Source organism: Falco biarmicus, chromosome W (genome assembly GCF_023638135.1).
Source record: "Falco biarmicus isolate bFalBia1 chromosome W, bFalBia1.pri, whole genome shotgun sequence".
In the NCBI taxonomy this organism is placed as follows: Eukaryota; Metazoa; Chordata; class Aves; order Falconiformes; family Falconidae; genus Falco; species Falco biarmicus.
The window spans coordinates 10,741,501-10,767,557 of NC_079310.1; the positions used below are offsets into that span (position 1 = coordinate 10,741,501).

Genomic DNA, 26,057 nt, shown 5'->3' on the forward strand with positions numbered 1-26,057 from the left:
TTGCTTCGTACAGTGGGACTCACTCACTCACTCTCTCTGAGTTCCTTCCTACTGTGGGGCTCACTCACTCACCCACTCTGAGTTGCTTCATACAGTGGGACTCACTCACTCACTCTACTGTGAACCGCGCCCTACAGTGGGACTCACTCACTCACTCTAACCCACTTCCTACAGTGGGCCTCACTCACTCACTCACTCTGTGCCGCATCCTACAGTGGGCCTCACTCACTCACTCATTCTAGCCAGCGCCCTACAGTGCGACTCACTCACTCTAACTCACTTCCTAAAGCGGGACTCACTCACTCACTCACTCTAAGCCGCATCCTACAGTGGGACTCACTCACTCACTCATTCTAGCCAGCGCCCTACAGTGCGACTCACTCACTATAACTCACTTCCTAAAGTGGGACTCACTCACTCACTCACTCTAAGCCGCATCCTACAGTGGGACTCACTCACTCACTCACTCTAACCTGCTAACTATAGTGGGACTCAATCACTTACCCACTCTGCGTTGCTTCCTACAGTGGGACTCGCTCACTCTCTAACTTTGAGCCGCTTCCTACAGAGGGACTCAGTCACTCACTCACAGTAACTCACTTCCTACAGTGGGAGTCACTCGCTCACTCATTCTAACAACCACCCTACAGTGCGACTCACTCACTCACTCACTCTAACCCACTTCCTACAGTGGGACTCTCTACTCACTAACTTTAACCCGCGCCTTACAGTGGGACTCACTCTCTCACTCATTCTAAGCAGCGCCCTACAGTGCGACTCACTACCTCACTCACTCTAAACCACTTCCTATATTGGGACTCACTCACTCACTTGAGCCGCTTCCTACAGTGGGACTCATACACTCACTCACTCTAACCCACTTCCTACAGTGGGACTCACTCACTCACTCACTCTACTCTAAGCCGCTTCCTACAGTGGGACTCACTCACTCACTCACTCTAACCCGCTTCCTACAGTGGGACTCACTCATTCACTCACTCTAACCCCTGTCCTACAGTGGGTGTCACTCACTCACTCACTCACTCACTCTAATTCGCGCCCTACACTGCGACTCACTCACTCACTCACTCTACTCTAAGCCGCTTCCTACAGTGGGACTCACTCACTCACTCATTCTAACCCGCTTCCTACAGTGGGACTCACTCATTCACTCACTCTAACCCCTGTCCTACAGTGGGTGTCACTCACTCACTCACTCACTCACTCTAATTCGCGCCCTACACTGCGACTCTCTCACTTAGTGTAACCCACTTCCTAGAGTGGGACTCACTCACTCACTCACTCTAACCCGCTTCGTACAGTGGGACTCACTCATTCACTCTAACCCGCTTCCTGCAGTGGGACTCACTCACTCACTCTAACCGGCTTCCTACAGTGGGACTCACTTACTCACTCACTCTAACCCGCGACCTACAGTGGGACTCACTTACTCACTCACTCTAACCCGCTTGCTACAGTGGGACTCACTCACTCTCTATATCTAACCCACTTCCTACAGTGGGACTCACTCACTCACCCACTCTGAGTTGCTTCCTACAGTGGGACTCAGTCACTCACTCACTGTAACCCGCTTCCTGCAGTGGGACTCACTCGCTCACTCTAACCGGCTTCCTACAGTGGGACTCAGTCACTCTCTCACAGTAGCCCACTTCCTACAGTGGGAGTCACTCCCTCACTCTAACCCGCTTCCTACAGTGGGACTCAGTCACTCACTCACAGTAACCCGCTTCCTACAGTGGGACTCACTCACTCACCCACTCTGAGTTCCTTCCTACTGTGGGGCTCACTCACTCACCCACTCTGAGTTGCTTCGTACAGTGGGACTCACTCACTCACTCTCTCTGAGTTCCTTCCTACTGTGGGGCTCACTCACTCACCCACTCTGAGTTGCTTCATACAGTGGGACTCACTCACTCACTCTACTGTGAACCGCGCCCTACAGTGGGACTCACTCACTCACTCTAACCCGTTTCCTAGCGTGGGACTCACTCAGTCACTCTAACCTATTTCCTACAGTGGGACTCACTCACTCACCCTCTCTGAGTTTCTTCGTACAGTGGGACTCACTCACTCACTCTAACCTTCTTCCTACAGTGGGACTCAGTCACTCACTCACAATAACCCACTTCCTACAGTGGGACTCACTCACTCACTCATTCTAACCGGCGCCCTACAGTTCGACTCGCTAACTCACTCTAACCCACTTCCTACAGTGGGACTCACTCACTCACTCTAAGCCGTTTCCTTCAGTTAAACAGACATCCATAAGATATGGAACAAGGGGGCAGATCCTGCTTGAAATTAGTAAAGACGATTTATCATGGTATTTAAAGCTATATGGGACAAATTAACTTCGTGGTTACCTAATTTAGAATGGTTACAGGATGCTTTTGTTATAATACTTATTGTAATTGTTTTAGGAATAATACGTGTATTACCTCATGTTTTGTTTGGTGCTGTCGAAGAGTGATCATAAGGCATAATGATTTTTTGTAGTTGCTAAAGATTTTGCAAAAGTTACTAAAAAAGGGGGGAATGAATGATGAATGATGTACCGCTTATCTATAGGATGATGTACTTATGTTTATCTAAAAGTTGGGAAACGTCCAAGGACCCTTATTGCTAACATGAGGGATGTACTATTTGCCAAGTCTTTGGATTTGTCATCTTTAAAACAGCTATCTGGTCCTAAGTTCCTGTTGTTTATACAACGTGGCAAAGACAAGGACTTAAATCATTGTCACTAGTTTAGGGAGGTATGTAAATGAGTTCCTGGAATTGTAATGAATATGTAAACGATTTCCTGGAAAGTTAATGAATAGGTATGAGTAGCTTGTATAAAGAGGGGACTGAAAAATCCCCTTGGTGTGCATGACTTTGGTGGAGCGATCCCCCATGCACCCAGCGCTGCCGAATAAAAATAACCTCCGCTCACTTGAATATTGGTGACTGATACTTTAAATCAGCAGCCCCTCGGGGGGTCGCCTTGTCCCTGGGGGGCTGCATGCTCTTGGCTTTCATGCCAGGCCGGAGCCCGGCGGGGGGGGGAGGGCTGCCTTCTCCCGCCCGCCCCGCGGGTCTGGGCCTGCTAGGGACCCCGATGGTGGCGGAGGAGCCCGGCCCCGTACCGGTGGGTGCGTGTATACAAAAAAGCGGCTGGTTCTCCTTCACGGTTTTCCCAGGGGCCGCCCCGCTGGGCGGAGAGGCGGCCGGGCGGGCGGGCGGCCCCGCCCCCCCCCGCAGCCGCCGCCCCACCCCGCAGCTGCCGCCCTCCCCCGTTATATTCCGGGGGCGCGCACGGGGCGCACTATGGTAGCGGCAGCGTCCGGTGGTGGCGGCAGCAGTGGGTAGAAAATGGCGGATCTCGAGGAGCTGCGGGTGAGGAGGGAGAAGCGGCGGCGGGGGGAGACGCGGGCCAAGATGTCTCCTGGCCGTTCCCGCGGCAGAGTGGGGAGGAGGGGGGAGCGCTTACCCACCTCGTCCCCCGGCCTTTCTTCTCGGGGAGCCCGCGCCGCGCCCCTCGGTGCGTGCCCGGGCGGGCGGTGAGCCCGCGGCGCCTCTCGTTGAGGCGGCAGCCAGCCCGTTACGGCCGGCCGCAAACCGCCGGCGCCTTCCCCGGGGAGGAAGCGGGGTCGCCTGGAGCGCTGTCAGAGGGTGGCGGGAGCCGGCGCCATCCCTGAGGAAAACCCTCCCTGTTGTTATAGTTGAAATTGAAATAACTAGAGTCCGAAATAAATTCACTAAGTATTTATTGAGGCAGGAAAGCAAAAACAGCGCTGGGCGGCCGGGGAGTCGCAGCTCCATTCAGGCTCGCAAATTCCGACAAGTAACACAGCGCTTTTACTCTCAACTTCAAGGCCGGTTTAAGCAAACAGTTATGCTCTCAGTCCCGTAGCAAGAAGCTGTATGTTACAAAACTAAACTATTTTTACACTAAGGTCTAGACGAAGACGAAGGTTGTCATAGTAACATGAGATTATGGTTTAACATTGGCCTTGAGAAGGTACATCTCCAACCTCATGGTTAACAGTTAACTCTTTTCTCGCCAGACAGAACGTTCTCGGATCTGTTGCTGCAAGATCATTCCTTTTGTTAAAAGTCCATTTGATCAGCAAATTACCCTTAATTACTTATTACACTGTCACTTCCCTGGGGCGGGGGGCGAGCCCGCTTTTCAGCTCCGCCGTGTGGGTTGTGTTGTTAGTGGGGTTCTTCTTCCCCACAACCCCCCTCCCGATATCTTAAACGGCTTTTGGGCTCTTGCGGGCGGGAAGCCGGTGGCTCGCGTGGCGGCTGACGGGGCTCCGTGCCCTGCTGCCCTTAGTGCCGGCTGAAGGGAAAATGCCGAATAATGACTGTAGTGTGTGTGTTTGTGTGTTTTGGGGTTTTTTTTGGCAAACGCTAATCATTATTGGATTTTTTGAAAATTCATTAACGCTTTCGAACCGGGAAAACGGCGCCAGTGAAGTGTGAAATCCACCGTTTCTGTTCAGATCTGTTTTATCTTCAGTTGAATGTCTTGTGTTGCACTTGTGGACTTTCCTAACAGATTTTTGCGGTGGGGGGTTGGCCTTTCGTATTTTAAGGTGTGTACACAAAGAGCTGACTGCATCGTTTCTGATTTTCCTTATGTTTCTTGAACCATCTGTGAGTATCTTTGTTTGGAAGGAGAACGCTGCCCTTCTGCAGCATCCACACCTGCAGAAGTGCCGCCGAGGGAATACGGCATGCACGCTGAACCCCCCCGACCTAGACTTTTCTACAGAAGGAATCAGAGTCACTTAAATAGGAACCACTGTGAGTTAGGCTTTAGTGTAGAGAGAGGGCTGATGGCTGAACTGACTAATCTGACCAACAGTGGGAAACATGCTGCAATTGCCAGAGAATTTCCTACACTAAGGCTTATTCCAGCACTAATACCGCTTGGGTTGAAGTGGCTGGGGTGTAGCTGAGCAGCTCAGGTATAAAAATCTTGTGGAAAGGACTGAGTTTCTTTGAGGACAGTAGTGCTCTATCTCAGTCTTAGGTTTAAGGAGGGTTGGCTTACTGAAGTTTAATGTGTAGGTGGTTTTTAACTTGTTGGTGTTTACCTGTTTTCTTGTTTAGTTTCCTTGCTCATTTTCAGCTCTTGTTCTGAGGTCCCTTAAAGGGTGTAGCTAGGTAGTTGGCTAAACCCCCAGTGTAAACGTTGTAGCAGAGAACTCTTCTTAGTGTAGCTCCTCTTACCCAGACTTGAGCAGGTGATGTGATTTGCATTTTCCAAAGTGCTATAATCACTTATGTAGATATGCATAAGTATCGGTAGACTATGTTTGAGAATTGGGTGCCTAAATACCTTTTGAAATTATATATGCACCTGAGTTGCTTGCCAAAAGTAACATAGGAAGTATGGAGGGAAAAGGGAACTGGGTTCCAGGCCAACTACAGGACTGCCCTTTTGTCGCTCAGAGGAATACGTATCAGCAGTTAAAGAAATACTAGTCTGAAGAAATGTCTTTTGATGTTCCCATTCATCTTATTTATAAACTGGAGCACCTGTGAAATGAATCTGTTAGCTTGGAGCTTCTCTAAATGTTCAACATCTGGCTGATAATAATTCATGGTCCATTTTGGGAAAGCTATATATATTTTTTTGGAAGAGAATATAGTCGACTGCCTCATGTCTTCAAGGACTCTACTGATTTTTTTTTTTTAAGAGGATATATTTGAACGTGTCTGCTTGAATACCAGGTACTTGGTTTGCAGGTTTAAGTTTTTTTGTGGTTTGTTTTTTTTGGTGGTGGTTTTTTTTTTAGACAACCAATTCTTCCTGGTTTTGGCCAATGAAGAGACACCAGCATCCCCTTTCCCCAATAGATTTTGTGAATTGACCTTTATGAGTGATCTTAAACTGCTGCTTTATAGATTTAATGTATGGGATGTTTTTATGGCAGGCAGTATTGTTTGCTGCTCTCTTGATTGCAATTTCCTGTAGTATGTGATCTCTACCTGCCTTATAAAAGGCTGCTAGGGCAATGTGGAGAGTGGAATTTTAGTAAATTGTTATGGACTGACTAAAGGCGGGAGGTCAGAGTCCTCTCTTAAATTCTGTTTTTGAGGGAAACATGCAGGGGCAGCATTTTTCTATTCTCAGGGCAAAGGATCGTTTTGGTATTTGTCTGTGCTATCCTCTGGATCTTCAGAGTAAAAGTTCTGGGGAGCCCAGAAAAGGGTTTGAACTGAGAGGCTGTAGTGAAAGAAAACAGAGACTTAAAAGAACCTGATGTTACATTGTGCCTTTTTGAAATCCTCAGTTTTGTTAAAGGATTCAGAAGTAGCTGTAACAGCAGTCACTACTTTTCAAGATGCTGATGAAAATGTCCAGCATAAGGCTTGCCCTTCCAGGCTTTTAGATTAACCCTTAATTAATAGCATTTATTGAGCTCCATAGGTTACCCGTTTCTGGAATAATGGGGAGTTGCTGAGAAGACATGGTGAGCACAGCTGTATCTTCCTTTTGTTTTTGAGATACAATTTTCAGACCTGCTGTTCACAGATGTGCTTTTAAATGTGGCTCATAATTTTATCTGTAATACTCATGAGCAGCCTGATGAATATCGAAGGGGTTACACAGGCATAGGCAGATGTGGAACAGAAGTCAGCAGTCTAGTGTGGAGGCCAGAGATAACATGTTGAACATGTTTTTGAACAGAATTGGCCCAGGAGTGGGGAATTGCAGCTCCTTCTGAGAGCCATCTGTGAGAAAATGATTCCAGCTTCCTACAAATTCTGAACTTACCAAGATTTGGCTTGAAGCTATGGTTTGCATCCTGGCAAAGTACCACAGATAAGTGGATTGGTTATATATTACTTAGAATGTCTCTTGGGTCCCCTAAGTTTCTGCTGGCATCCTGACACTAATTTGTAAACAAATAGTACAGGGTGCATGCTATCCTTGAAACATTGCAGATCCCTAGTTTAGAAGGTAATGGCTTCAGTCTCAGTTAGTATTTAATCAGGTTTTGAAGTAATGTGTTAGTTTCATCTTTATGGAAAAAAAAAAGCTCTTTATAGGCAAATGAATATGTCTGTGCCAAAACTAATTTGTGTGACGCAATTGGTTTTCCATTTCAATGAGGCCGTTGTGGAAAACCCCCTCATTTTAGTGAGAAAGGGGTGGAAGTGTGCTCATATGTCTGATGTGGAAGGGGGACATAAACACTGATTTTCCAGTAAAATGTGTAATGAATGCTCTAAGTAAGTACCTCTTAATTTTTGCCCTTGCACACCTGGTGCTGAAGTCATGCAATTCAAATGTGAAGAGCAATACAGTTTGGATACTGTACTAAAATACAGAAATTGAAGTCTCATTCTTGTGTGATTGGATCTCTTGTTCATACCAGACTTGGTGTCTTTCTACTCCTCTTGCCTTTATTTTTCTAGTCTGAATGAACAGCCTTTGCCTGTTTACCAGGTGGAGCAGTGCTTAGTGTTAAATTGTTAGCCAAGAAGAAAACAGCTATTTTCACGTGTCCTTGTCAAGCTCATTGCCAGATACTGTTGTATGCAGTTTTATTTTAGCCATGTTAATAATGTTGGATTGTTTATGCAGACTAGTTTGGGAGTTTGATGTAGAAATCAAATTCTGTATGTTGATCTGGGTAAACTTAAAATGATGGAAAGAACAGATATTGAAGTTTCTGTTGATGTAGTGATCTTTAGGTTGCAATTAACATTGAGTGTATTAAATAACCTCTGAAAAATACTGTTAATAACCTATGATAATATACTGTTATCTTGTATCTGTATGTAATTCCTCTGTTCTTCCTAGATGCATAGTCACTCTTTCCACTCTTTCAGACCAGTGAAGCTTACTGTGGTGCCTTAATTGTTAATTATTCTAGATACAACAAACTTTAAATGATTGTGCTGAGATACAGTGATGGGGGAGAGGAAGGAGAAATGTGGCTGCAATGAAATGGGTCAAGTTTTGAGTCTTGCATAAAATGAACGCAAGTATTTAATTTATGAATTTCACTGTTATGTTGAGTGCATGCAACTCTGAAGACTAATGCCTGATTTGGGAGCCAGGCTAGAGTTAGTCCAAAGAAAAATCCCTATAATGCTGAGGACCTGATGGTCATGCTGCTTGCATCAACTGTTGTGCTCTTCAGAGCTGCTCTTACTCTGCTGTACTACTTACACAGATTTAACTAGTGACGTCTTCATTCTTTCCCAGGATTTGCAGTATTTTTATCTATAGTTACATCAGCTTCCAGAATACATTTATATTTCTATTTAGGGTCAGCATAGACATCTTCAACCATCCCAAGACACAAGATGCTCGCTCTTACCAGTATTACACATTTCTAGCCTGCTATAAATCAGCCTGTGTGCAAACTTATTGCAAAAGATGTCACAAATGTGCTTCTCTGCTATGAGTGTCCAGAAGAGGGCTTAAAGCCAGGAATGAGGTTTTGTGGGGTTGGTCCTTGGTATGTCCCTTTCCTATATAGCCTTCAGATGCTTCATAAAACACATGGAAACCAGTGGGGCTGAAGCAGAGCTCTCGGGTGCAGACTGACTATAACTTTTGAGTCGACTTGGATTGCTTCTGCAGGTTCAAGTGCAGGGTTCACTACTTGAGCAGTTGTGGTTGCCATAGAAGCTACAGTTGTTTGTGCTTATTGTAGATGTATGTCAAGAATTTAACAGGCATTCTTGGTTATCTTTCATTTATATATGTAAGTACAATGACTATTAAAATTGTAGGTAGCTTTGACAGGGGGAGTGTGAAGAATCACGTATTTCATTTGAGAGATATTGTGATCTCTTTGCTCTGAAACGTGTCCACCCTTAATTTCAGCAGTGCGTCAGCATTTCTGGACTCCTTAACATCATCATCACTGTGAAATGAATGCCATTCCAGGTACACCTATGGCTTAATACTTTAAAACAATATTTCTGCTTATGAATCATGATTGCTATAGTTTAACAATTAAGAAACAAAAACCCCTGTGAAATTTCTTACAACCTTCAAGTATGAATTTCAGGGGAAAAAATGTTTCTGCACTATAGAATTACTTGAATGTGTGACCAGTGGTTTGAGGGAGGCGATTGTCCCCTCCACTTTTTTTTTGTGAGACCCTACCTGCAGTACCGTGTCCAGCTCTGAGACCCCTAATATAAGAAGGATATGCAGGTCCAGAGGAGGCTATGAAGATGATCAGAGGCTAGAGCACCTCTCCTGTTGAGGGCAGGCTGGGTTGGGGTTGTTCAGCCTGGAGAAGAGAAGGCTCTGGGGAGACCTTCTAGCAGCCTTCCAGTGCCTAAAGGGCCTGACAGGAAAGCTGGAGGGGGGCTTTGTACCAGGGCCTGTAGCAACATGACAAGGGGGAATGGCTTTAAACTGGAAGAGGGGAGATTTAGTTTAGATGTAAGGAAGAAACTGAGGGTGGTGAGGTGCTGGCCCAGGCTGCCCAGAGCAGCTGTGGGTGCCCCATCCCTGGCAGTGCCCAAGGCCAGGCTGGATGGGGCTTGGAGCCACCTGGTCTGGTGGAAGGTGTCCCTGCCTGTGGCAGGGGGGTGGAACTGGATGGACTTTGAAGGTTCCTTCCAACCTGAACTGTTCTACGATTCGATGAATTATCCGGTCTGATTTCCTTCTTTGAAGTTCTGTCAAACTACTCTATGTTCATGGAGAAAGACTGAAAATAAAATTACTTTGGTCTTCTGTGTTAAAGCTTTTTATTGGGCTGTGCAGCTGTAAAAACTCTTAAGAGAAAACTGGAATTTACATGACACAACTTGCATGTCTAATCTTAATTCAGTGATATGAAAAGCATGTTAATAGCTAGGCTGCAGTCTTCTGCAATTTTGGGGTTCCAGCAATATAACCTGGTGGGGTTTGTTGGAAGTAATGTCTTGCACCATGATTATAAATGCTTCTAAGCATGTGTTATGCCTCCATAAAACCTCATTGATTATAACAAGTGCTCACTTTGATGTATCAGTAAATGGAGTAATAAGCTTAAACGTGTAGATCAGACTAGCTGTGTTTTCATGCATGTGGTGGTTGTTGCCTTAAAGGGAACATAGAATCAGCTTTAGGGGGAGAATGATGCAGAAGCCATTGTTTGTTTTTATTTTCAGTAAAACTCACTTTTACAAGACTTTTCAAAAGCGTATGTAAGATTTTTTTGTATTGATGAACAAAACTGGGGCTTTTTTGTACTACCAAGCATTTTAATGGAGATGCCAATTTAAAATCTTGCTGACTACAGTATTGAAGCCAGCCTGCGTCTTCTACTAAAATGACATTAATCTTGTAACAAAATGCTAGTTTGTGGAATTTCCATGTAAAATGTTAGCTGTTTCAAGGCATGATTGACTGCACATATCGCCTTGATTAATTTGCAGGAATGTACAGAAGTTAGCAGGCAGGGTAATAGTATTTTACAATACATTTTCCTTAATCTCATTGCAAATGAATAAAATGATCCTTTACATACTGATTATAGAATCCAAAGTCATGCTTACTGCCAGCATCTGAAATAAAGGAGCTGAGCTGATGTTGCCATCAAGCTTATGGAACTATCTATGGATATATGCAACACAAAGTTCTTAGTAAATTCTTGCATATCAGTATTATCTTCTAACAAAACTTCTTTTATGTGGCATGACTATGAAACTGTTTTAGTACTTCAAGCTATTTTTTATGAAATACTGAAACACTTTTTCTTCACCCTGTTTCACTGTGAGACTAAGGAAAAGTGGCAGGGGAATGCCAGGTAGAAACTTATAGAGGAATGAAGGCAGGTTAATTAACATTAATATCCAGCTGTGGGCTGGCTTCAGGGGTGGTGGGTTGGCTGATGTGGATAAGGTGCAGCTGTGGCTGGTTCCTGCTAAGTAGTTAAATAGCTCTAAGGGGTGTGGAAGGGGAGCACTGGATGAAGAGATACCTGGAAGAAGCTGGGGGGGGAAGAGAGAGAAAAGCAGGTGGACTGGCATGAAGAGGATGAAGAAACAACGCAGACAGTAGATGAACTTTTGAAACCTTGTGGGGGATTGGTGGCTGTGCTGAGGCAAGGCATGGGAACTACCTATTGAGGTTAACCTGGTATGGGGTAGTAAAAGCCTTGTTGCAGCCACCTAGTTTTGATAGTGCTGCAACAGAAACTAGCCTCCAGAAGTTGCAAATGGGATGCAGTTCTGTCTTAATCTCCTCTTTTCTAGTATTATTTTGCTGTTGAGAGGAGTTGCTGGGATGAAATTAAGGTCATGTATGCTGTTGGTTGCTTCTTCAGAAGTTAGTGAGCCACTCAGTGCTGCAATGTGACCCTGCTTTCACTGGCAGTTGAGTCTGTGGTGCATGTATAGATGGGATGTTGGGGATTACCAGCTGGAAGACTGCTGGGTTAGTTCTCTTGTAGTTACTTGATAGAAGTATCACCATACCTAAACTGGCTGTCTGGAAATGTTGAAGTTCAGTATCTGAAATAGGGTAACCTTGTCCTCTCAATGATGAGGAAAGGGTGTGGTGTGCCTGATGAGCATACCGGGTCCTGCACTCAGGTCAGAACAACCCCATGCAGTGCAACAGGCTTGGGGAAGAGTTGCTGGGAAGCTGCCTGGTGGGAAAGGACTGGGAGTGCTGCCAGCCTTGTGCCCAGGTGGCCAAGGAGGCAAACAGCATCCTAGGGAAGTGACCCTCCCCCTGCCCTCGGCACTGGTGAGGCTGCCCCTGGAATGGCGCGGTGGGCTCTGGGCCCCTTGCTCCCAGACAGACCCTGAGGGGCTGGAGCGTGTCCAGAGCCGGGCAGGGGGCTGGGGAAGGGGCTGGGGCACAAGTGCTGTGGGGAGTGGCTGGGGGGGGTCAGCCTGGAGAGGGGGGGGCTGAGGGGAGACCTTCTGGCTCCCTACAACCCCCTGAGAGGGGCTGGAGCCAGGGGGGTCGGGCTCTTTCCCAGGGAACAAGCGACAGGACGAGAGGGAACAGCCTCACATTGTGCCAGGGGAGGTTTAGGTTGGATATTAGGAAAATGTCTTCACCAAAAGGGTAGTCAAGCCCTGGCACAGGCTGCCCAGGGAGGCAGCTGAGTCACTATCTCTGGAGGGTTTTAAAAGACATTTAGATACTTAGGGACATGGTTTAGTGGTGGGCTTGGCAGTGCTGGGTTAACAGTTGCATTTAATGATCGTTAAGGTCTTTTCCAACTTAAATGATTCTATGATTCTGAGTTCAGTTTTCATCTGGCTCAATTCTCTGATCTATCTTACTGTAAAAGCAATTTTTTCAACATTAAGGAGAGAAGGAGCAAGCAGCTAGGGGCACAGGGGGAGCTCAGACTTTTTTTTTAGTGGATGACTGCATGGTTGTAGCATAGTTGTGTTAAAACTTAAGCTGAGATCAGATCCATGTTAGAATACCTGGGTGTAAACTCTGTAGCTGTATAGTAAGGATTAGGGAAGGTAAACTCAAACACTGTGTTTTGAGTTGTATCCTTTCTGAAATCAATGCCTGAAGCTTTAAATGTTGTATATTGGGCTACCATTTAAAACTCAACAATGAGCTCTTGAACTGTTTTTAAAAATATCTTTTATGATCCCGGATGTCTACTACTATATACTGCCTTTTAGGGCCTTCACCTGCCAGTCCTTGAGTCTGGAGTTAGTATGGTACAGCAATACAGATTAAAGGCAGATGTTACTTCATTTTTAAAACTTAATCTCCTTGTTATGGTGGAGTCGTCCCACAAATAGGAATGAAGTTGCTTAGAATAATTCTGGACAACTCTATACCTCTGAAGAGACCTTGCTCATAAAAATGTGAGATGATGTGCCTATGCTGAGTTACTAGTTTTTAGTAACAGGGGGGAGAATCCTGGAATGGTCAGGGTTGGAAGGGACCTCTGGAGGTCATCTAGCCCAACCCCCTGCTAAAGCAGGTTCTCCTAGAGCAGGTTGCACAGAGTTGTGTCCAGGTAGGTTTTGAATGTCTCCAGCGAAAGAAACTCCACAACCTCTCTGAGCAGCTGTGCCAGTGCTGTCACCCTCAAGGTAAAGAAATTTTCCCTCATATTCAGATGGAACTGCCTGTGCTGCATTTTGTGCCCATTGCCCCTTGTCCTGCTGCTGGACACCACTGAAAAGAGCCTGGCCCCATCCTCCTGACACTCACCCTCAAGATATTTGTAGTCATTGAGATCCCCTCTCAGTCTTCTCTCCAGGCTAAACTGTCCCAGCTCCCTCAGCCTTCCCTCATCAGGGAGATGATGCTCCAGACCCCTCATCATCTTGGTAGCCTCTGCTGGACCCTCTCCAGTAGCTCCCTGCCTCTCTTGAGCTGTAAGAAGATTGCTTCCTGTTGCATAGTGGGCTTTTTATTTTTTTAATGAGAATATTTTTGTTCATTAATTTCATAGTTCAATGCTCAAAGTCTTCTATAGCTAACTCTGATAACCAATTTAATGGTATTATTTCCTTTGAAGAGATCTTAGTGCCCCACGATACAAGAAGGGCAGGAAGCTTTCTGTGACCTTCTGGAAGAATCAGTTATGTTGGTTAAACAGTTTGTTAGTATGATAACAATGTAGGTTTTTAAAAACAGTGTCTCTTGCTGTGTCATCCTTTCAGGAGTGAAACCTGATGTGTCTGTGTCCATGTGTTTTAACATGCTGCTCAAAATAAAGGATGTTTTTAGAATAAACTATGCAGAACTTAAATGCTTCCTGATTATTTTTTAAATGTGTTGGAAAACAGGTGGTAATCTTTCATCTGATTATTTTTTTGTATTTATTTGCTTGTTTCATGAAGTGAGACAGATATTTTGTGTTAGAGCTTATGCTTCTGCCTGTGAATTTAAGGTAGTGCTGCATGGGTTGCATTAAGGTTTGTTGTCGCTATTGTTTGAGTGTGGAAGCAATTAGAAATCTCTTGAAATTAACACAACTAAACAGCCTTAATCTTGGACACCTAGTTTCTTTGTTTTAAACTAACTATACTTTTGTGTGGGGTAAGGGTATGGGTAGTACCTAAGGTAACGAGGGTGAAATGAGAACAATGGAGGTTCAGATGCTTCATAGTGCTCCTCAGAGTCCTACTTGGGGTACTGTTGATTCACCTGTGTTTATCTCTTTTCTTTTTAGAATATGGTTTCAAGTTTTCGTGTTTCTGAACTACAAGTGTTGTTGGGGTTTGCTGGATGTAATAAAAGCGGGCGGAAACATGACCTCCTGATGAGGGCAATGAACTTACTGAAGGACGGCTGCAGCCCAGCAGTTCAGATAAAAATTCAAGAACTCTATAGGCGTCGGTACCCGAGGACAACTGAAGGACTTCTGGACTTACCAGCTATAAACCTGCTGGGTTCTAATTTGGACAGTAGTTCCTCTGTCAAGCCTGACCTGGCTGTTGCTGGCATTCACCCACTCCCTTCAACCTCGCTCACACCTCAGTCTCCTTCCTTGCCTGTCAGTTCTGTGCTCCTTCAGAATACTGAGCCCCACTTTGAGATGCAGCAGCCATCCCCTCCAATTCCACCCGTGCATCCTGATGTTCAGCTGAAAAGCCTACCTTTTTATGATGTGCTTGATGTGCTCCTAAAACCTACAAGTCTAGGTAAGTATTTAATAGCTCTGCAGGTTGATTAACAAAATGGGTGTTGCTTCTGACAGTACAAAGTCCAGATGTAAGTGGCTTTTTGCAGCTGGGGAGAAGGGGAAAATCCCTTCTCATCTCTGCCCTTGCCCTCTCTTCACTGTTTGTCCTCAGAAGTGCCAAGCTGCACTTCAGAAAATAGTATTCTCTTTTGTAAATATCATGATTAAAGACCTTTGTCTTTTGAATAATAAATAGAATAGTTCAATTGGAAGGTACATACAATGATGACCTAACTGGCTGACCAAAAATTAGAGAGTAATATTCAAGGACGTTGTCCAAATGCCTCGGAGACTGACAGTCTTGGGGCACTGACCACACCTCTAGGAAGCCTGTTCTGGTGTTTGACCACCCTCTTGGTAAATAAATGCTTCCTGGTATCTAGTCTGAACCTCCACTTTTGGCTGAAAGATTTGGACCTGAAGTCTCTGCCTGGTATAAGTGAGGACACATCTGTCGGGGCCCCGACAGATAAAGCATTTCAGGGTCAGTACTTTGCGAGTTGCAACAAGGAAAGAGAACAAGTTCACCGGTTTGTTACTTTACACTTATCTCACTGCAGCAGTTCTGCAGGTTCTGACATCTGGTGCTGAAATAGATACCTTGTGCAGCAAAGTTCAGCCTTGTACTTGGATTAGTGACAGTTTCTCAGCTTCCCAGCTGTTGCCATACTGCATTTTAAAATTTAGAGTGGACCTTGGTCTTCCCAGTAACCTGAAGTCTCAGTTTAGCTTCAAGTGCCTCACTCCTAAACATATTCAATTATTTTTGGTAATGTTGGTTTCTGTCTTGAAATTCAACCTGTTTTATTTTACATGGTAGAAAATATATTGCTTAGAAACACTTCAGCATTTTGCAAGCTGTTTGCATCCTTTTAAATATTTCTTTTTCTTAACTGATAATTGAGCCTTTTAGGCTGATGACTTGTACCTCAGTGAGGCCTATAATGATCATTGGTCATCCTCCAGTACCTAAAGAAGCAAACGTTACTAACAAGCATTATTTACAATGCCTGGTATCCCTTTTGTGCATCGTGACACCCTGTTAGAGTTTAATGTCAAACCTGTGTATTGGTACAGTAGCTGCTTTGGTGTTGGAGCTCTGTGGTTCATGCTGCCTCATCATCTTTACAGAGATAATCTGTCAGTGCCACGATGTCTTGGCTAACTCTTGCTTATATTTGCTGTGTGCAATAGCGGAGTAACTTAACTAGCTCCCTGAATTGTTCTGTGATATGGGGCAACTGTTGGTTCATATTAACCAGACTAGTTGCCAGCCACATAATCACTGTCCCATATAATGCAGCGTGTGCTCTGCATTGTATTTCTGCTATGCAGTTACCTTTTGTTTCCTGGTCAATGATATCTAGAGGTGATGTTGATATGCTAGGAATTTCCCTAACAGCTCTTTTCCTTAACTTTGGAAGTGATCTTTTTTTTTTTAAAGGAGAATGCTTCCTCAGGGATATAACCATGTTAGAGCTGCATGTAATTTCCTCTTTCCCTTGAAGACTGTAGGCTCTTTGCACGTTGCCTGATTTTCATAGGAGTGAGGATTATCTAATCCTGTAACTTTTGGTTTCCCTTAAGACATGGGCAAGAGAGACAATATTGATTTAACAGAGTACTCTACCTTCAAACTCCTTCCAGAGTACAGTACCTGAAGTTGGCAGCGGCCAGAACAACAACTTAGATATGTGTGAGGAACGGCTTGATATGCAAATAGTGGGCCCTTCTGATGTTAGAAGGATATGAACAATGGCTGAAGATAACTCTTTACATGGATTCATGAGCAAACTTAGAAATGAGGCTTCCTTTAATATTTTTAGACTGATATGGATAGTTTATAATCCCAGTTAGTAGACCTGGGTGACTGGGACATGGAACAAACAAGCTTTGTGTTTGATAATTAAGGATTCAGAAGACAGACAAGTAGGTCAGAGCTAGGAATATAGTCTGCTTCACTACAACCCTTCAAAAGGGATGAGAGTAGGTATTCTTTTGCACTAATATGAGAACACAAGGGAAGGTGTAGGTGTGAGATTTAGTTTTAACCCACTCTGATAATTCAATGATCTTTCACATGTGCTCAACTATTCTTTTAAAATATAAAATGCTATATCTGTGGGGGGTGTGTGTCTGCATGCATATGTGCACAATGTAGATGTTTTGAATTGTTTGAGGAACTCTGTGTGCATGTTCACTCCACCTGGGCTCTATTTCACATCTGTGCCCTTCTTGTGTATGCTTTCTGGGCATAGAGAACCTCTGAATGACACGGTATACTGATGTGCGGAATTAGACTCTAACTTGAAAGTTATAAAGTAGGTATGTTTGTTGTGTGCAGATGCATGGGGGATCTCTCCTCCACAAGCGTGCATGCCCGAAGTGATGAACACCACACCCATGACTAGTCACCATACCCACATTCCTTGAGCAGACATATACAATCACAATCGATGTCCATTGTCCCCATTTCATGCTATTTCTCCATATCAATACAAGGCAGTGTAGCTCTTCTGAATTTGTCTGGCTTAGTTGTGCTATTTTTGCATTTGTCCTCTTGCTGGTTACTTTAAACTGTTGGACAAGCCTAACCTACCTTTCTACTTTCTTTTGACTTGAGAAATTAGAAGTCATGACCTGAAATAAAAGTAACATGTACATACTATGAACCCTTAATAGTAAAATATTACTGCTTCCTGTCACTGACAGACAAGTAGGATTCTGATATGAAAGTTTTTATTTTTATTTTTTTGCCAAATACTACTGGGGGTAATTCCCAGACATGAAGTCTAGCTGGCTTCTCTGGCATTAGGGGTTGTGCTCCCTCCCTTCTTCCCCAAAGGTTTTAGCTGTTCCTGAATTGAGTAATTTTCCAGCTGTCTGTAACAACTCCTGGTACACACTGTTGTCTTGTAGTACATTAAAATAATTGTACGCATCTTCTCTGTGGTACTCTTTTCATCAGGTGTCTAGTGTTGTGTTTTGTTCTGTTTGTTTAAACTTTTCTCCTTTGGGAGAAAGGATTATAACATGGCTTGCCAAGCTTCTTTAGTACTGAAGTGTAATGTGATATTAAGCCATCTGAATACAGTTGAATGAATGATTTGTTCCATTGCTTTCCTGTTGAGTTACATGCAGTTCAACCACAATTTGATTGTATTAAGTGACTTACGCCTTGTTCCAGGAAAAGCTTGATTGCAGATCCTGTTTTTATTGATGACTTTAATCACTGTGGCTAAACCTCTTTTGTGTGTCGTCTTTTTTTACAGTACAGAGCAGTATTCAGAGGTTCCAAGAGAAGTGTTTTAACTTTGCTTTAACACCTCAACAGGTCAGAAACATCTGTATTTCCAGGTAAGAAGTAAGCATGTCACATAGCATAGGTAAACTTTTGCAAAGTTAATTCCAGGAGAAAGCATGGGTTTTCTTTGATTAATTTTATGCATCACTTAATCTTCACTAAAGTTATGCTGAGTTTATCCCTCTGCATATGCAAGCTTATCTGTTTTTCTTCAGGAACTACTGTGCACAGACTATATGTGCTGTTGAGGTGAATCCTATGCCACTAAAGAGCTAACAATTACTTGATTCCAAGTAATTGTGACTATTTAGAGAGGTGGTAAGCTTTTCTTCCCTGCATGTTTCCTGGCTGCAGGAATGGAAAGTTGTTTTTATCTTGTCTCTGGGTTCATGTTGTTGTAAGACCTGTGGTGTAAGCCAGGAGAATTCATAGGTTTTCTTCCTCTCTGGCAACATCATGCTTTATAGTAACAATAAACTCTTGACAGAGGATGCTGATCCTAAAGTTCTGCTTAACTTGCAGTAGCTAAACAGAGGTGTCACTCGTAAGACTTGTTCTTGGCTCTTATTTTTCTTTTATTGAGCTATGTGTTAGTGATGTTGGGGCAGGAGTGCCAGTTCTTTCTGCATGTGACTGGAATATGAGATCTGCTTTCTACATGGGTACTTTTCTTTCCCTTTTATCACAGGGACTTCATGCCAGTGGGCAGGAAGGACTACACAGTCCAAGTTCAGCTAAGGTACCTTTTTCATAGTGTTATGTTACATTAGCCAATTAAGGACTTCTAAGATAAGTCTAGATGTTTGTGGTGACGCTTGAAATGACTCTTTCTCTCTTTGGGGATATAGGTTATGCCTAGCAGAGACAAGCTGCCCTCAAGAAGATAATTACCCTAATAGTTTGTGTATTAAAGTAAATGGAAAGCTGTTTCCGTTGCCGGTAAGCTTGTTTGTATGTATTTGTGGCTGCTTTGTGAATTGAGGGGTGTGTTTTTTCTGTGTTGTTAGCCTGCTAAAACAATAAAGTTGTTTGTTATCACTCAAATTTTTGTAGTTGCTAATGTTAGGCATATCATTTATACCTTTGCTGTGTGAGAATAGCCAATGGCTGTAATAATAGTAATGGCTGGATTAATTGTGTTTTAGCCACCTATAGCAAACCTCATTTGTTGCAGTTAACAAAAATGTCAAAACCATACCAGTGTCTGCATGGGGAATCTTCCTCAAAGGTCTTTGAACTGAATTTGACTTGATTGGTAGTAGCCCTTGCTGTTTGGCCTATCTGTATTTCTGATTGGCTTGAGTCCCTTCTCAATGAGGGAATGGTATCACCTTGTGTACAAATTCCTATGCTGCTCTGCTTCTTGTCTGGTTGGAGCAGAGTCTGTTGTGGGGCTGAGGAACAGGCATGTGCTAGTTCCTAGTGTTTGCTGATACTGGAACAGAACAGCATTGGCACTCATACACTTTAGTGGCATCTGATATTGCAGAAGTTAGTATGTAGGCAAGGTCGCCTCAAGGCTTGAATATATACAAAGAGGGGAAAGCTCTATTATTGAAAAATCTCTGGAATAGATATCACTGTACAATGGAACAGAGAGAAACTCTTATGTAACCCATTCTGAAATAGTTCTGGAAGCTATAGACCAGGGGTCCTCAAACTTTTTAAACAGGGGGCCAGCACACGGATGAAGTGGCAGGCAGTCATCTGCAGCTGCTTAGTCCCCCATCCCCCCCGGTTGGGGGGGGGGGGTCTGTAAATACCGGGGGCTGGATTGAGGACCTTGGGGGGCTGTAGTTTGAGTACACCTGCTATAGAAGATGAGAAAAGTAGTAGTACAGAGGGGTTTTTTCAGCAGTGGGTTTGGGAAAATGCTGTGTGGAGAGGTGTGAAACAATCTTTTTAGAACATTTGTCACCTTGTTAGGGTGTCAGATGTGTTGCCCTGTACCCTCCCCTCTGCCATATGCAACCATGACTGCCTCTACTCAGTTTAAATGAAATGCTCTAGCTTTTCTTCCCCCTGCTTCTTTAACCATTGCATCACTGTTCTTCTGTCTTTAGTGTGTAAGGAGTTTTCATGTTTTCTGGTCAGTATCTTCTGCAATTGCCAGTTATGTTCTCTGTGTTAAACTTGAGTATTTTCTTTTGTGGATTGTATTCCTTTCTTGAAGCAACCTGCTAAAAAGAATTTGGTCTGATGTTATCTTGTGGACATTGATGTCTACTGATTCTCAGTCTTGCTAGTGTAGTTTACACCTTGCTATGCTGTGTTATGATATCCATTTTGTGTGTAACATGTCATAGTCATAGCAAAAATTGTTTGTCATCTTGGATTATTGCTTTGCTTTAGGCCTGCATCCTGTAGGCTCTTCCTGCACATTAGGATTCTTTAATCTGTTCAGCAGGAATTTCAGGTGAGAAAGTGAATAAATGATTATTGTCTTGGCAACTTCCGTTCCTCTTTCTTCACTATGAGCTGAATGACAAATACAGTCTCAGTCTGAGTCCTCCTGTAAACATTTTTTGTTGATTTGGTTACTGTCTGCATCCCTCTGGTTCATTTCTGTTGCAGGAAATGTAAGATAACTTCTTTGCCTGAAAGACCACTATTGTCCAACTTGGTAGTGTTGGTGTTGGGTAATTAATCAGTGATGCCAGCCTCTATTGCCAGCTTGTACAGTTCTTGAGTACTGTTCTGTCTTTCCCTGATATAGTGGTTCATGCCTCTGCAGATGTCTGTAAATCATTCTTGGTCATCTCCTTGGCTGCAATCCTTACCAGAAACTTCAGAGAAATGCTGCCAGTGTGCCAGTACTGCTTCAGGTTGTGCCAACTCATGTTAACACTGTTTTCTTGTATTCTTCTGTGTCCTGCTCTTATAGTGTTGGTTCTGACTTAAAAGGAGTAAATGTAGAGCCTTGCATGCTGATGTCTTGGCAAGTAACAAGGATTTTATATATAACGCACCACAGCAAGCAATTCTCTTGTTGACTTCTCTTGCAGGCAAGACAAAACGCCAAAGTTAAAAAAGGTAATTTGCTTTTCTTCTCAGGGAACCTCCACAGACTGCTGCAGGCTCCTTTCAAAGGACAAAATCAAATGTCAGGGCAGGTTAGAAATAGCTAGATAGAAGACCGATCATGCTTTCTGATGCTAGATTTTTTTTTTGGTCTGGACCAGATTCCACCTGTTTTAATATAGTTCTTGCAAGAAGTGTGGAAGGCTTAAAGGCCCAAATAACATTGGCACTTGGTAGCCACTAGAATTGGCAGCCTAACTAAACAGTGCTGGAGCATGCTGCTGGCTGTTAGACCACTGGAGTGCTCTTCGATTAACTCCTGGAAGGCTAGGAAGGGAGGGTTTAAAGTGTTCTAGGAGTACAAGTTTGAATCTGATCTCAAGGCCGTTGCTCTGTGGAAGAAAACATTAAAATCTTGACTGAAAGGAAGCATGTGTGCTGTAGAGTCTCTCAAAAAAAATATTGGAAAATGTCAGAACTTGAACCCTTGCTCTCTTGAAAGCAAGGCAGCTGTGCTTTAGGCTGGAGACCAGCAGGGTTATTGTGGCTGGTACAGCATGTATGAAAATACTCTCTTAAGTATTGCAGGGATGGTGTCTTTGTCCACATAAGCTCATTATAAAGTTGTAGTAGAGAAAGGCCTACTACAGCAAAGCAAATGGGATATATAATCTATAAATGGCTACAGCTGTTATATCTGATTAAAGAAATGGCAAATCATTCATTCTTTTAAATGTGAAACTGTCAGCGGTCCCCATGTGTCTGTTGCCTCTGTTCTGTGATAAAGCATACGTAGTAAGGTTCCTGATAGCTACTGGCTAGATCATCTGGGATGAAAATTGTTTTTGGAGGGACTTCTTCAGTGGTTGTTTTCCGCTGCTCTGGTGTGGCAGGCCTGCCTCTGGAAGCTCTGAGTCCCTATTCTGTCACTGCGAGCAAGAGTCCTGTCTGAAATTAATAAAGGGCAGTGGTGGGGCACAGTTGGGGCTTGGTTGTCGGTTGAAACATATGGACTAGTAATAGAGCTGCTTTGGAAACCTAGGAAGTGATATGACAGCCACAGAGTCCTTGGATTAAAGGCAGTGATTGTCCTTGATACACTTGGCTAGTGAGTGGAAGAGGCTATTTATTTCTGTTGATTATTTTCAGACTTGGCGTCTTTCAAAGTAACTCTTACGTTCACAGCCTAGTACTTGGAAAAAGTGTGTTTCTCTGGGTAAAATATGTGTGTGTATCTTTCCAGCATATAATTTCTGGGAGTTTCTCCTGTAGGACAACACTGGCTTGAACTAAATGAAATCTGGCAGTTGGTTCTGTGCAGGACCTGGGGCTGCAATCTTTTAATGGCATCCTTCTTGTGCCGGATGAGTTTTTGAGATGAGTGGACTGCAGGCTGTCTATGAGCTCAGAACAGGGTTGGAGCTGCTGCTGTGGGCTGGCTGGCTTTCATAGTGACATACGCAGGGCGAGATGAATAAAGCTGCAGTCAGGCCATGTGCTCCTTCCCACAGCACAAGTACTTTCTGCTCACAATGCACTAGAGGGTGTGTGCTTGCCTGGAAGCGAAAGGGAACCAAGTGGCTCCCAAGTCAATTCACAGATGTCATGTAGGAAATAAAACTACAGAGAAAAGCCAATCCAGGCTATGAAATTCTTCATCAAAGCTGAGCAAACAATATCCAGTTTGATTTCTGCAGAAGACAACAGCAGAGCCCATTAGCTCTTAAATACAGCTGATACTCCATGTACAGCCCTTCAGGGGCCTTGGCAGTGTACAGATGACAACTTGTCACTATCAGGTCTAGGTGTAGTTGATGCAGGGCAAAGCAAACACCAAGGAGATGTGGAGCTCTGGGGATGAAATTTATTGTTTATTAAGTAGAATCAATGAAATATTTTCTGGGTGTGAAATACTGATATTAACTCTTTAGGACTTGGTGTTTGTCACTAGGGGCTGTCCTTTGAATGTTCTATGCTCTTTCAGTAGGGTGGTGGGAGAAAAGGACAAAGCATCAACATTTACTTTTTACTTTTCCAGTGAACTTATCTGGAGCAAAACTGCATTTTCTTCCACTTTTTCAGCACTTCCATAAAACCACTTTAAAACAAAAAAATGCTTTCAAAATGACTTGTGGTATTGGACTGTCAAAGACTGATAGTTCTCAGAGTAAGCGTTGGAATTAGTCTCTGGTCTAGAAAGCCTCTAGGCTTTACCTGCTTCCCATAAATCTGTTTAGCAAGTCTGTTTCAGCAGGTTTTGGAGTACAGTGGGGAGACTTGGTAACACTTCTGTTGTCTTCCCACAGGGATATGCTCCACCACCAAAAAATGGAATTGAACAGAAGAGACCTGGAAGTCCCTTGAATATAACATCTCTGGTTAGGTTGTCATCAACGGTGCCAAACCAGATTACCATTTCCTGGGCTTCTGAAATTGGAAAGGTAAACTGTGTTCTGTAGGATGTGGGAAGTTGTCTGAATAACCTCATCTAGCATGCCTTCTCACCTGCTGTTTGGTGTTGCTGGCAAGGTGTATACCAGCAAGTGTTCACTATCAGGTGGCTGAATGTGTTATCAGTGCTGGGAAACAAAGCTTGCTTTAGAAGTACATTACTGTAAGCTACTGCATGTGAGATTTGCATACAGATGGCAAAGACTTTTTTGCATAGAATTCCCATTAGAAAGCCTGCCATTAGGGGTTTCCTGACGTGTATCAAAAATAACTATCTTTTTGTGGTGTAAATAGTACAAAACAGTTCAGATGTGACAAAATAACAAAAGAAAAACCTAATTTCTTCCTTTGTAGCCTGATGGTGTGAAAAAACAAATTCTGTAGCCATTTCTTCAAAGGCATGTTTCTCAGTATCTGTTGTAATGGGCCATTGGAGAAGGCTTTTAAAGCTGACCAGGTGTGCCAAGGCTGTGAGGGTGGAGACAAGCATTTGCTTTTGAGGTTTTTGTATTTTCTAATGAAGTAATACTAAGTAGTTTTACAAAAGCAGTTTTTATTTCATAGAACTGATTAATAAACATTTCCATCTCTTTTGAGATTCCTTTTTTATGTGAAGCTGCCCTCTGAGTTGATTTGTACTTGCAAATAAACCAAAATAGGTGGAATGTCTAGGTCAGAAAGCTCTTAGATGGCAGGTTGCTGGGAAGGATTTACTGGGGAGGTGTCAGGCTGCTGGCATCGGCTATTTCTGGGCTTGATGGATCTCAAACATGCTTGGTTGGACTATGTGTGTGTTTGTAATGCAGGGTATCTGAGCAGTGTGTGCTTTCTTACAAATTAAGAGTATTCTGGATGTTTGGGTGACTTTGGAGAAGTGACTCAATGTGGAGAAGGATAGAAAGTGTGTGGGGGGGAATTGAAGTCTCTTCATGATTCAGTTCTAAACTTCATGGAGAACTGCAGTGGGGGGAAAAGCATGCTAGACTTCAGGTGGCAGGAGATAAAGGGTGGTGACTGGAATATTATACCTGTTGCTTTCTAGTGTCTGTAGTCATTAATCAGAGTTGGAAAGGAGTTAGCCTTTAAAACTGCTGCGTAGCTGTTTAGAAATCCCCCTGTGGATTTACTAAGGAAAGAAAGGGAGTGAGGAATTTCTGAACTCTTCCTAGGTTTAAATAGCTGTTGCAGCAGCCCTTTCAGCTGTTGGTAAGTCAAGAACTACCTATTTCTCTCCCTGTGACTAGTTGTGTAAATCTTTCTGGATTCAATTATCAAAGTAGCTTACCTCTTTTTTCCCCTCTCAACAAAATCTGTGGACTAGAGACATCACATGTTTCAAAGTGAGACTCCAGTATAAGCTTTTATATACTACTAAATTATAAGAAGGAATTGGAGAGAAAGCTAATGTTAAGAAAATAGATGAAGGGCAGTGCTGACAGCCAGGTTGGGGGGGTGTGTGGTTTTTTTTATTCCTAGAACAGAGGTGGAAGAAAAGATCTAAGCTGTTGCTTCCCAGTCATAAAGTACAAGAATCTTGAAATGACAGCAGTGTTGTGTGTGGTCTCTGCCTCTCCCGCTGACCCCTGCTTTCTTCCTCCCCTGTCTGCCAAAACATTTTCAGGGAAGCAGATGAGTTGGAGGTTGTCCCAACACTCCCCCTTGCCCTTGAGGTAAAGTGAGTTCTTCTGTTTAATGTTGGTGCTCTGCTCTGAGTACCAGAATGTGTAGCAGCAGTTGACGTGCGGAATTAGACTCTATAACTCGAAAGTTATAAAGTAGGTATGTTTATTGCGCGCAGATGCACGGGGGGATCGCTCCTCCACAAGTGTGCATGCCCAAAGTGACAAACCATCTCACATTTGTACAATAAAACAAATGAATATTCAATTAACGCCTAAACATATTCGCTACCTAAACCCACTTACTCTTACTCTCGCTTCGTATGTTAATTAGCTTATCAGTCCTTTGCCTGGAATGTGGTGGTCTTGCAGGTTTGTAGGTGATTCATGTCCTTGTGACCATCTGATCTTCTCCAGCAAGGAGACTTAGCACCCCCTCCCTCTAGATAACATTGGAATGTGTCTCATCCTTTTCTCATCCTTTTTATAAATAGCCCCTTTGTTAGAGGAAGAAGGGTAGGTGTCTCCTCAAGGCTGTGTGCCTATGTGACCAGACACCACACCCATGACCAGTCACCATACCCACATTCCTTGAGCAGACATATACAATCACAATCGATGTCCATTGTCCCCATTTCACACTATTTCTCCATATCACAGTCACTATTCACCTGCTAAATGAGACCCTTGGGGATGGTGTGGTAAGGGTTTGTTGGCCTCTGACAGTGGAGCGTTTCTGAGCAAAGGAGGAATTAACCCCGCAGAGGTGGTCAGGCTTTGAGCCTACAGAATTATTTCTGGAATACACACTGCAGTGTCAGTCTTTAAGGAAAAAAGTTAGCCTTTTTTCTTAGTGGTCTGCCATGTGTTTAGATCACTTTATTTGCTCATCTAGGTAAGAGCTGTTTTTCCTATAGGTGGTAAAGGAGGAGCAGGTCAGTAGGTGTTCTTGTTTAAAATTCTTGTGCAGTGCCCAGATGGTATAGGAGCCATAGGAAG

General features: G+C 43.6%; 1 protein-coding gene across 5 annotated transcripts in view; it reads left to right on the forward strand.

Moving 5' to 3' along the window:
- The first annotated feature begins 3,285 nt into the window (after positions 1-3,285).
- LOC130141943 (E3 SUMO-protein ligase PIAS2-like) overlaps positions 3,286-26,057 on the forward strand; it is a 39,881-nt gene continuing 17,109 nt past the window's right edge. For 4 of the 5 annotated variants that reach the window (XM_056323243.1, XM_056323241.1, XM_056323244.1 and 1 more), the window contains exons 1-6: positions 3,286-3,399; positions 14,151-14,622; positions 17,936-18,020; positions 18,656-18,706; positions 18,816-18,906; positions 23,295-23,429. In XM_056323243.1, the coding sequence (XP_056179218.1) occupies positions 3,376-3,399; positions 14,151-14,622; positions 17,936-18,020; positions 18,656-18,706; positions 18,816-18,906; positions 23,295-23,429 (858 nt within the window). In that variant the 5' untranslated portion in view covers positions 3,286-3,375. Of the gene's footprint in view, positions 3,400-8,853; positions 8,930-14,150; positions 14,623-17,935; positions 18,021-18,655; positions 18,707-18,815; positions 18,907-23,294; positions 23,430-26,057 lie in introns of those variants that run through there. The other variant, XM_056323242.1, reaches the window with a different exon arrangement.